This window comes from Trachemys scripta, chromosome 8 (genome assembly GCF_013100865.1).
Source record: "Trachemys scripta elegans isolate TJP31775 chromosome 8, CAS_Tse_1.0, whole genome shotgun sequence".
NCBI lineage: Eukaryota > Metazoa > Chordata > Testudines > Emydidae > Trachemys > Trachemys scripta.
This window is the reverse complement of record NC_048305.1, coordinates 96,780,484-96,792,601: the sequence shown is the minus strand read 5'-3', so window position 1 is coordinate 96,792,601 and position 12,118 is coordinate 96,780,484. Positions and strand designations below refer to the sequence as shown.

Sequence of the window (12,118 nt, the reverse complement as noted above, 5' to 3'; positions counted from 1 at the left end):
TCCCCCCCCCCACGGGCTGGACCCCTGACTCCATCCCTTCCCCCAGGGCATCAGCTGGGCACCCCATGCCCGCCCCCTCAGGGCATGTTGTGACTCGTAGCATGGTGCCGCACCCCCTTTGCGTACCCTGCAGTGTCACCCCAAATCTCCAGCCACAGATCTGCGCTCCCAGCCAGCCCCAGGTGTATACGGTAGCAGCCTAAGCCCCCCACTCTTCCCAATCCTCACTTGTGCCTTGCAGCTTCATTGTATTTGGGGCTCAGTGTAACATTGCCATCAAAAGTCCCCCCCCCCTCTTTTCCTCCTACCTACCTGCAGCTCAGGCTCCTAGATTATTTTTGCTGGTATTTCTATCAACAATCTGCCTTTAAGTTAAAGCAGTATTACCAATACAGTTTCATAAAAGAAAATGGACAATTGTTTTCTCACTGAAACAGCTGCTGCACGTATCCAATAATTTGGAGACCTTTAAGTGTCCATCATGGATAGATTTGTGATACGAAAACCCAAAGCTCAAGAAAGCCCTAGGAAAAGAGATCCAGGGGAAAAGGTTTACAAGCAAGCCACTATAGAATCTCTGAAGGTAAGAGCGGGGAGGGCAAAGGGAATGGACGGATAAGAGATCAGTATAGTATTTTCAGTATAGGCCTGATGGAGTTTATATGGCAACTTGTGTCCCAAAGGATCACAGAGCACTTGAGAGAGTACATACAGCACCACTGAAATGCGTCTGAGATGAACAGCAGCCAAGAAGACAACAAACACTCAGCACAACAGCAAGGAGAACGAAAGTGTACTCCAGACACTGAAGCAAAGGCCTATTACAAAAACTGCCATGGAACATTTAATGTGCATCTAAAGCAGATAGGATGTTGGTTTTTAAGCTCATTTAATGCATGTACACCATAAACTGAGGCAATATCAGATTTGGAGCTTGAAAGGATAATGTGTTAGATTCACTCTGCTGAGATATGAACTTACAGTTCTAGTGAGTCCAAGTCATTCATATCTGATGCTTAGATGTAGGACCCCCAATTAATAGGCCCCTGAATTTCCTTTCGGGCCATTAACACTGAAATGGGATCACTTCCCACCCCTTTCTCTAGGGTGAAGATTTCAGCCCTAATCAGTATTTCAGAACCCAGTGTGCAATAGTCCCATTCAGTATCCTGTAAAATTGGGCACAGTTTAGTTTAGCCCTTTCACTTGAGCATTAGGAATTCTGTAATTAGGTGTGTGTGTGTGTGTGTGTGTGTGTGTGTGTGTGTGTAAATATGGCCCACAATTAACTTCAGTTGGATGTGAACGCTGCACAGAAGCCAGTTTGCTAGACCTGTACTCTAGGACCCTAAAAGGGCTGATGATCAGTAGCAGTTGTTCTGTAGACTTCTGCTGCATACAACTTCAGGCTTTATTTGATCAGATCTCCTAGGCTAAGGCATGGTCAATAGTTCAATGAGACTCCTCCAAAGGAAGCCCAAGTTGCTGCAAGAAATGGTGTTGGTCATTTAGGTGACACTTCTCTCCCTACTGAGCTAGTGCTCCACCACACCACGAGGGGGCACTGGATTGCTGGAAATACTATTTGTCAAATAAATATGTGTGGTCATTGAAGATCTTATGGCAAATGTTAGCAAGGTGTGGTGTTATTCCTGCTGTTCTGGCCAAAATTCTATCTTGGGTACTTACAGTCAGCCTGTGTCCAAGTTTACCTGTGGCCTCAATTTTAGAAGTGATTTATTTCCTCACCTGAAAACAGTCATGTAAAGTTGACACAGAATAGCTGCTGCATTCCTCCCCACGTATGGGTGCTGTTCAGTGGAGTGTGCTCTGTCAGTAAACAGTACAATGGATAGGCTCGCTCCATCAGACTGAAAGGCATTCTATAAACAATGGTCAGATATTTGGTGACATGAATACAAGATTCTGCATGATATAAGCTTTCTAAAGAAAGTTCAATAGATTTAGAATTTGTTTAGAATGTTTTATGATGAATCTCAAAAACAAAACAAAAAACCACAAACCTAGGGTCAAACTTTCAGCCAGTCTCAGGTGTCCTGTAAATCTGTACATATAGATTTTGCAGCTTATACAGAGTAATTGTATATCTAGCCATGTGCATATGCATTTCTATGCTCATAATTTTGCAGATGTTAAGAAAGTATAGCTGAAACTTGGACTCATAATTAGTTGTAGAATACATAGGTACAGAGAACAGTTACTATTTGAGATCATTCTAAACCTATGGAAAGTTATAAATTAATGGAGATATCCTATCTCCTAGAACTGGAAGGGACCTTGAAAGGTCATTGAGTCCTGGCCCCTGCCTTCACTAGCAGGACCAAGTACTGATTTTGCCCCAGATCCCTAAATGGCCCCCTCAAGGATTGAACTCACAACCCTGGGTTTAGCAGGCCAATGCTCAAACTACTGAGCTCCCCCCCCACATAATGCTCAAGTAGCAATACTAATGCTGGAATCATCATCCAAGAGTGTCATTAATCAGGTGCATGATTGTATTTATAAATGTTGTATTTACAGAACATAAAATGTGCATAAACTATTGAAATAGGCAGCAAGAATGCATTGTGGAACACATTTAGCATGTATAGGTGGATACAGCACCACCCTCCCTGCATGGGATTAAAGCATTTGACAAAGATTCCCTGAGCCATGTATTTTTCCTGAATCTCCACACTGAGCTGGCTTTTTAAGATTTGCAGAACTCCATGCTTGAGGGGGAGAGGGAAAGGACACAGGCCAATTGGCCATTAATAATAATTTATTATTTATATTACCATAGCAGTTTTCCTTTCCCTTTTGATCTTGCTGGAAGTGGGAATTGGGTGGTGAGTGTTCTCCCATTTGGGTCCTAATTGCAGAAGTTTAAAAAATAAATAAATTAGGAGTAACTTGCATTTCAACAGTGAGTGAAGTGATTCCTGCATATCCATTAGTCAGTCTGTATCTGAACATTTCTAACGTGCCCATCACTGTAGCATCTGGGCATGGTATAGATAATTGAAAAGGACAGTCTGTGAGTAGAGGTGCATGCTTTTCACCCCTCACTTCTTGTACCACTTTCTTGAGTGACAGTTTCTTCATTGTTTTCCCCTCTGATACTTAGTATTTCATTGTTTTCCCCCTGCAGGTTATTTTGCAGCCAAGAGATTATTATTACACCTCTACCCGGATATAACGCTGTCCTCGGGAGCTAAAAAATCTTACCGCGTTATAGGTGAAACCGCGTTATATTGAACTTGCTTTGATCCGCCAGAGTGCGCCGCCCCGCCCCCCCCCAGAGCACTGCTTTACCGCGTTATATCAGAATTCGTGTTATATCGGGTTGCATTATATCGGGGTAGAGGTGTATTAATTGTGATAGCACTTGTGTCCCCAGTCTTGGATCAGGGCCTTATTGTGCTAGGTGCTTACAAACAAAACAGAAAATGTTGCCAAAGAGCTACAATCTAAATATAAGCCAGAGGAGGATACAAACAGCATACCAGCTGCAAAACCGTTGCTGAATGATTGTAAAAGGTCTTGCACTACATCTTATGCATAACAAGACTCGGGCTTCTTGTAATCCGTTGTCTGGGAGTGTCACAGCAAGATGCTTGGGGTGAAAGGCACTATGTAAATGCCAAATACATTAATGACTGGCTTCTTTCAGTCCCTCTGTGGTGCTCCCTAGCTCCTTTTCTCTCTCTGCTGATACTACCTGCTTTAAGATTTCCAAAGTTGAAAACAAAAGTGGGGCAGATTCAGGCGCTGCCTGGTACTAAGTTGCTACTAACAATATTATAATTAGCTGCTCCCCCCAGCCACTCCCTCTCATCCGCTCTTTATTAAGCCATTTATACAGTGGGCTTCCCAAAGTCTGAACACTTGCATAACTGTCTTCTTTGTCTAGGAGACATTTGCAGCTAAGTGCCCTGTGTTTGGCAGAATAAGATTAAGAATCTCACTTTGCCTTCTAGATATTTCTGTCCTGATTTACAACAGGGAGCTGCTCTCAAGCAATTACCTATCATTTTGGACCATCACATATTCTGTGCTCTGGTTCATGTCATGATCAATAATTCATGTGTCGATAACAGCCCCATTAGCTGAGATGAAGGCCAACATCTTTATTCGCAATAAGAATATTCCACTGTCCTAATGACTTTTCTCTTTCCCAGAGAGTGGTGGTTGTAGAAGACATAAAAAGATGGAAATCTGTCCTGGAGCTTCCTGGCCAGACTAAAGAGAATTTGATTGAAGCCTTGGAGGAATTAAAGAAGAAAATACCTTCTAAGGATGTGTTACTTTCAACAAAAATAGGTGCACTTCGTATCCAATTTAGAGTGTGAAAATGAGGTGGATTTGTGTCCTTGACTTGTTGGATTTTTCTATACACAAGGGAATTGTTGACAGTATTTTTCAGTAATGGTCCTAAGCACTTTACCTTATTGTTGAATAAAATCCTGGTGGTAGGTAGCTACATAGTCTGCAAAATTCTTAGTACAGCGAAGAAAGAGTTCTCCTTGAATTATTCACAATTATTTGGATGTTGCCTGCTTATAATCAAGGGCTGGGTCACTCTCTTCCGTGGTAAAATATGTGGGAGAAGGACTAAGGGGGAGGAAGTCTCCACAAAGTTCCTCCTTGATTGGTCATGGGTGGTTACTCTCCTGTGGAATGAGATGCGGGACCCATCTGCAAACCCAGAGAAGTCCTCGGGATCTGCTGGAGGCCCGAGCTATCAGCATAGAGGCCCTGCTCCTTAGTTACAGCTACCTCGGTGTTCCTTTCTCCCCCCAGGAATCCCCAATGTGGAGGGGGTTACGTGCTTATAACACCACAACAACTTGATTAATTTTCACAGGACTGGGGGACAGGGTATGATGTGAGACCACCAGGTCCCTGCCCTCTTTTTGTGCAGATCCTGATCTTGCAGAGATCACCCCAAGATGTACTGGAGGGGGGAGAGTAGCAGTGCCAGGGCTGACACTCCTCTCACCCCCCCCCCCTTCTGTGCAAAAGCAGTAGGATCCTCATGCAAAGGGCCCTCTCTGTGTACGGACCAGGAGGAATGATCTGCTCTTCTGGTCTGAATTTTGTAATTGAATTTGCCATCTTGAGCACATTCAGCCTTCCTATATCACAGGGGTTCTCAAACTGGGGGTCGGGACCCCTCAGGGGATCGTGAGGTTATTACATGGGGGGTCGTGAGCTGTCAGCCTCCTCCCCAAATCCCGCTTTTCTTCCAGCATTTATAATGGTGTTAAATATATAAAAATGTGTTTTTAATGTATAAGCACTCAGAGGCTTGCTATGTGAAAGGGGTCACCAGTACAAAAGTTTGAGAACCACTGCATCAGGTCTGCACCAGCGACAGATGAAGCAGTTGTGCTGTATGAAACCCAAGGAGTAACAGTGACCCCTTCTGGCCAATAGTGTTATCACTTAGAAATTAATACCAAGCAGAAGAAGAGGAACTGTGCCTTCTGCTTTGTGTTACGTCAGTGGTTTTCAACCTGTGGAATTTTTATTGGAATTGAAATTTTTTAGGGATCCGCAAATGAAAAAAGGTTGAAAACCACTGTGTTCGGTGGTATATCCCCTTTCAAAGGGCACATTTCCTTGACGGTGCAATAGCTCTCTGTGCATTTCCGTGGGCGTGAGAAACGTCACTGATGGTGATTGGAAAACAGAAGGAAATCATTACTTCCTCACTCGCATGTAAAAACATTGCAAATATCACTTAACATCTGCTTCCCCAAAGAATTTTTTAGCAAACATTTTTATTCTGTGTGAGCCAATCCTGAAGACTTTACACTAGATTTACCATCTGTCTAAGTACTCGTATAGCCCTGTATTGTCTGAGCACCTCACTACACACCTCTGTGATCTAGAGAAACGCTACTCCCATTTTACAGCTGGATAACCGAGCACCTAGGAAGTTACTCAGGCAAAACCACCATTGAATCAGTGAATAAGGACTCTGCAAGTGTTGGCCCCAGTGTTTTCATATTTGCATTTGTGTCAAGTGCTTAGTTTTCTGCTGAAGCTGTCTGAGCCCTGGTCTACACTGGTGGGGGGAGATCAATCTAAGTTATGCAACTTCAGCTATGTGAATGATGTAGTTGAAGTCCACGTACTTGAATCGACTTACTCGCAGCGCTGGAGTATAGCAGTCGAAAGGAGAGCGCTCGGGGGTCGATTTATCACATCTAGACTAGACTCGATAAATCGATGCCTGCTGAATCGATCACTACCCGCGGATCTGGCGGGTAATGAAGACATACCCTGACTTACAATGCTTTGTGACTGTTTTGTCACTAATGTGCACTGACAGGTCTGGATTACACTTACCTACCCACCAAAGTTGAACAAACTCTGTTGCTGTTTCTATTTGGCAGGTCACACGGTGAATAAGATGCGCAAACATTCAGACCATGACGTGGCCAATCTCGCAAAAGACGTTTACACTGAGTGGCGAACTTTCATCAAAGATTATTCAAACAAACCATCGATAGAAGTCAGGAGCGATCCAAAAACAGAGACTCTCAGGAAGAATGCACGGAAGCTACTTTGCGATGCTCTGGAACTAGAGGTAATATTCTTGATACTCTTTTATTTTTTTTTTTTAGCTTAAAGGAGAGTATATAGGTAGCTGCTGTATCGAGAGATCTCCGTTATTGGGTTTTTTTCAAAAGGAGTTAGTTTTCCTTTGCTTAGATTACTCTGGCTATTGAAAACAAAGGGGAAAATGACGCTGACGCTGCTCTCGTTTACAGAGTCCGCAAACAGGACACCTGTGTGTCTGTTATGCTTAAATCATATAGGGGAAAGAGGACGTTAATATAGAAAACTATACATCCTACTGTTTATTAGCTATAAAACCTACACGGAGACCTCTTGGTTGTTTTGTGTTTCAGGGAAATTGTATTTCGGTAATTAAGTATTTGTAAATTAAAACTTATTGCAAAAATGGACAGAGAGGGGTCAATAATATATAAAGTGGTGGTAAATACGAGATCCCTGTGGTATCTTTAAGTGAATGAACAAGACGTGCTGTAAGGCTTAATGATTAGTTTGCCTGGTGTATTAAACGCCATAATAATTATCCTTTTAATTTATTCATTAATTAGCCTTTAAATAGAAAGTCAAGTGGTAGGAAATCAGGAGTTACAAAGCAATGTTAAAGGTAGCGTGTTCTTTAGCTGTATCTTGCCTTAGGAAAAATGAACACTCTGGCCAGTTAAGAAGTGAATGGTATGTTCTGAAAGGAGTTCTCACCTGTCCTCTTCAAATAGGGTTATGATAGGTTAAAGTGGGGATGTCTCAAGATGACTGGATGGTTCAAGAGAGTGATAAAAAAGAAAGGCTCCATAATACGGTAGGTGTCTTGTTCAAATCCTGCCCTTTGGATCTGTGTCAGTTTCTAGCACAGAGGCCTGGTGGTATGAACAGACAGGGTTTGCAGTGGCACAAGGTGCCTGCAGCCTACCCTCTGCCAAGACAATTCATGCCGCTTCAAAAATAGGCAGTGCTGGGTAGAGACACCGGTGGCAGGGCAGAGATTAAAACTGCCCTCTCCAAACAGGACACACATGTAAGGATGGCAAGGAAAACATTGCCTGCTCCCCCATAGGCATGAATCTCCCCAGAACGCAGCTACCATCAGAGAGGTGTAGTTTGCTTCAGTATGAGTCAGTCAGATGTATAGACAGTCACAGGAAAAGGAGGGAGTCCAAGAATTGGGAGTACAAGGACAATGGAGAGGGGAATCTGCAGGTGGGGACAGGGTACAAGGAGTAAGTGGGTCAGAAGGGGATGTGCAAGGACAGGGGTCATTGGGAGATGGGTAGCAGAGGGGGGATAAAATGGGGCAAGGACTTGGGGGTTGAATAATACTCTAATAATAACACACTAACATTTTGGAGTCTCCCATCTGCGAAAGTATGGGAGATTCCCCATCTCTAAAGGCAAAAGTGAAATTAAAAGTGTGGTGAGCAGTTGAGGTTTCATTTCTTCCTTTATTGTTTATTTCTTACATTTCTAAGCTGTGCCAAATTACAGATCTTGGCACATAGCTTCATAATTAACATTTAGCAAATCCCTTTCTGCATTCTTAATTACACCTCCTTCCACACACAGCCTGCATTTCCCTTTATAGCATCAGGCAAAGCTCCCAAGTATTTGGAGTGTCTTAAAATTGCTTTTAGGATCGAGCTGAAAATAGTATCCAAGGTGCCCTGTATTAGAAAGATCAAATGTGAGATTTATGGAGACAGTGCAGTGTAGTTTGTAATTGCAGTTGAACTTGATACCCAAAGCTGGTTGCAGATTAGTGTCCTGTTGTGAGGGCAAAGCATTGCCTCCCAGCTGGAGATGCGAATGAGTTCCCTGCGACTGACCAAGTTGCCTTGTTCCTTAATTGCTCGTGTGGAATTAAATTGCTCTTCCTGTTTCACACGTGATGGGAAGTAGATTTCCTTGAATTTGAGCTGATTAATGAAGAAACTCTGAAAACCACCGAACTCCAATTTCAATCAGTTGGTCTCCTTATTAAACGTAAGGATCTAATTTTACACTTTGCTGTTTTCAGATTGATCACCCACTGGCTGAAAATATTGAGCGAGAAGCTTTTCATCTCTCTTCCCGTCTCATTAATGCACCATATCGCAGGACAGTTCGAGCCCTAGTCTTCACGTTAAAGCACAAACCTGAAACCCGCGCACAAGTCAAAACCGGTGCACTCCCAGTCAGTGCGCTTGTACAAAACCATAAGAAGTGACTCAGAGTGCCTGGGGCTGAACGTGGGATTCACGTGTCTATGCCACATATTGGGATTGTGAAGCCCTTATGTTTTAAGAGTGCAGGAGCATTGGTCATGTTAATCACTCTGCCACTATAAGGACAGGATATATCAGGAAGGTGTCCGGGGCAAATTCAGTGGAGATGTAAGCGGTGGTGTAAATTAATCATCTGTGAGTCAGTGGACATTAGAGGGAACAGAATGGGTGGGGTTGTAGCAAGAAAAGCACATAGGCCTCCCCTACTTTGCTTTATGCCTTCTTAATTACTTTTTTACTTGGTTAATTCTCCTGCTACAAACCCACTCTTCTGGTCCCATAGCATGTAAGTTGTATCAACTTGCACCGGCAGAACCACATATCACTTGCACCACCATTTGTCACATCTGAGGGCAAGTCTACACTACAGTGCTACAACAGCGCAGCTGCACCGATGCAGCTTTGCTACTGTAGCACATCTGGGAGAGCCCTCTCCCATCGGCGTAATTACTCCACCTCCGCGAGAGGCAGAAGCTATGTTGGCGGGAGAGCGTCTCCCATCGATGTAGCGCCGGTGTGGACAGTGCTTAGGTCGCCGTAACTTGCGTCGCTTGGGCGTGTGTGTGTGTCTTTTTCACATCCCTGAGCGATGTAAGTTATATCAACTTAAGCGGTAGTGTAGACCAGCCCTCAGCGTGACTCCTGTCTGAGCCAGGAGCATAGTGGAACTATCTGAAAGGAGCAATGATGTTCAGTGCCAGCCAGAAGGGGTGGAAGTTTACAATCGGAAGTGAAGGTGATGACTAACTGACAGCTCTAGTTACCTCTAGTTCAGTCATGTTCCCTGCAGTAATACCCAGGTACTCCCAGAGCTAACTGCTTAGCAAAGTGAGGGGGCTTCTCTTCACTGTATTCCAGAGCTGGGAACTCAGCCCACAGTCTGTGTTGGCTGGCCAGCTTTATCCCGCTGCGTCCCAAAACCTCGTTTATCCCAGCATTGTGGATGTCTCCTTAGGCCTTCAGGTAAATGAGGCGGCACCTGTATTTGCTACGTGACACCTCTTTGCTGTGTATTCTACTGAGCATCTCACCTTAAACATCAACACCTCATTTCTGATGTATTTAAGTGTGGTGCTTGTTTTTTGTGTGTACAAATATGAGGAAAGCTTGTAATGAAATCTCTTAAGTATAATTCAATGGGAGCGTAAATTGACCTTTCAAAAAGGCTCTTACCCCCACAATGGAATAAATATTCATACTTTAGAGCGATTATGTGAACAACTTTTTAAGCAATAAACAGATTATTTTTAACCAGCACGTGTTTCCCGGTATTAATTAGTGGAAGCTTTGTCTTTTCTCCGATTGCCTCAGTGCCACGAGTCACGTTGTTCTTGATACACATGCTGTTCTTGAGGCTGTGGCAGACACAGTCTCTCTCTGCTGTGCTATGTGTTCTGACTGTCAGTTCTTTCTCTGCTTCCACATGACTATGTGCAGGCTGGTCAAAGATCAATGAGATGAAACTATAAGAGTAGAGATGGCCGAGTACTGGGATAAGTGAAACTTGTGTATTGTTGGCCCTGGAAATGTGATGGGGCAAGGAGTCCAACATGTCATCATAATATCAAGTTGCTTCAGGAAGTACCTCCCCTAATCACTGCTGGTCAGTACTTGTGGTGTCTGTCTCACAAAGTGCCACTAAGTCAAGATGGTTGGTGCATGTGGAGCAACTGTATGTTAGGTGCTCAAAACAGTCCACATTCAGATCTCCTCCAAGATAATGAGAGATAACTGATTATCCACCCAGTTGTATCTGCCAGCCCCCTTTTTTCTCCACGGAAGTTAACAGCTGAAGCAGCACTCCACTCTGAAGTTTGTGGAGTCACTGCCTTTGCCCAGCACTGCATTCTCCAGACACCTTATACTACTCAATTCTTTTTATTAATTTCAAAGCAATGACTCCCTAATTTTAGAATAGTGTAATACAGACATTCATTTAAAATTAGGGATGGGTGGGCTGGAAACATGACTGAGTCAGACGTTGGAAGATGGCTATCTGCAATGCAATGAGTAACAGTTTGTTCTAGAGCATTAGGGGTGGATTTATGACTGATCGTTGGGGGAGTAATAGTTGCGTGAAGACCTAACACTTGGTCTGCTTGTTGCTACCCACAGTGCCTAAAGCACAGTCCACTTCTCACAGGTAACTGGACCCATTTGACACAAGTTAAATACTCAAAACCATGCTGACACAATAGCATGTCAACAATATGCTGGACTGGCATGAAGGTAATTCAAGATCAACAGGCTCTGCGTTAGTCCTTAGGTTTTATTCCAGAAAGGCCGTGCCCTGGTTTCCAGCTCCATTTTTGATTCAGGTCAATTTTACTCACTCACTCTGTTAGACGTATGCCTGCAACTTGAAATCACAAATGTTAGGAACTTCCAACGATGGAGAGAGCATTCTCCCACACAGCTCTGTCGATACTCTACTTGGGCTCCAGTCCTTGGCCCAACCTGGCCAAGTTGTGTTGAACTGTGTGGCGGTTTTGCAAGATGAACAAAGATCTAATAGAAAATGCAGGGAGGCCCCAAACTCTACTTTGCTGTGGCAGTGAAAGTGCGACTCGAGGCAGAACTGTCTCTGGGATGCCCAACTTTGTTTTTTCTTGAAAGGTTATTTTAGGCAATACAAAGTGCACTTCTACCCAGAGAACTGCCTGTGTACAAATGGCCCTTTCTCAGCCAGGAGACTTGCTCCCTGTGTATATTCAGAATCAGCTCCACTTCTGTTTTTACTTCAAGTTACCCACTTAGGGAAAGTGAGCTGTTTTCTTGTTGTACTGACTTCACTAGTGCTTTTAATGTAGCCGGTTGTAAAACTAGGCAAATATCTCAATGAGTTGATATACCCCCTGGAATATCTCTAACTTGGCACCTTTATAGCACCTTTATGCATCGTGGTGATAGGAGGGAAAGGGGACAATAACCCAGCTTGGCTAGAGTGACTTTCCAGGGCTGCAGTTAGAAAAAAAATATTTTTATCTGTAAATTGAGCACATTTGACAATATACGTGGAGCCCCATTAATGGCCTTTGGATAGCGTCGCTTTTCAGAGTAGAACCAGACTTTAAGTTCAAGTGCAACATATGCATTAAACATGCAGCTGGTGGGTCAGACTCAACCCACCTGATGTGTTCATGTGGTTTCCATAACACTTTCAGACTGGGCAGAATCTCAGCTTTCATTTAAACTAAAATTAAAAAAATTCCTCACGCTTATGAAGGAAACCTTCCAAATGCAAACCAAGGGTAAAGTGATGTCACATTGCCCGC

The 12,118-nt window shown here is 43.6% G+C and overlaps 1 protein-coding gene across 2 annotated transcripts in view; it reads left to right on the top strand.

Annotated features, from left to right (window-relative positions):
- The window catches only part of TCEANC2 (transcription elongation factor A N-terminal and central domain containing 2), a 10,543-nt gene extending 446 nt beyond the window's left edge, over positions 1-10,097 (top strand). The window contains exons 1-5 of one of the 2 annotated variants that reach the window (XM_034778412.1): positions 18-182; positions 438-583; positions 4,182-4,323; positions 6,405-6,598; positions 8,597-10,097. In XM_034778412.1, the coding sequence (XP_034634303.1) occupies positions 482-583; positions 4,182-4,323; positions 6,405-6,598; positions 8,597-8,785 (627 nt within the window). In that variant the 5' untranslated portion in view covers positions 18-182; positions 438-481 and the 3' untranslated portion in view covers positions 8,786-10,097. Of the gene's footprint in view, positions 1-17; positions 183-437; positions 584-4,181; positions 4,324-6,404; positions 6,599-8,596 lie in introns of those variants that run through there. The other variant, XM_034778411.1, reaches the window with a different exon arrangement.
- Positions 10,098-12,118: the final 2,021 nt, after the last annotated feature.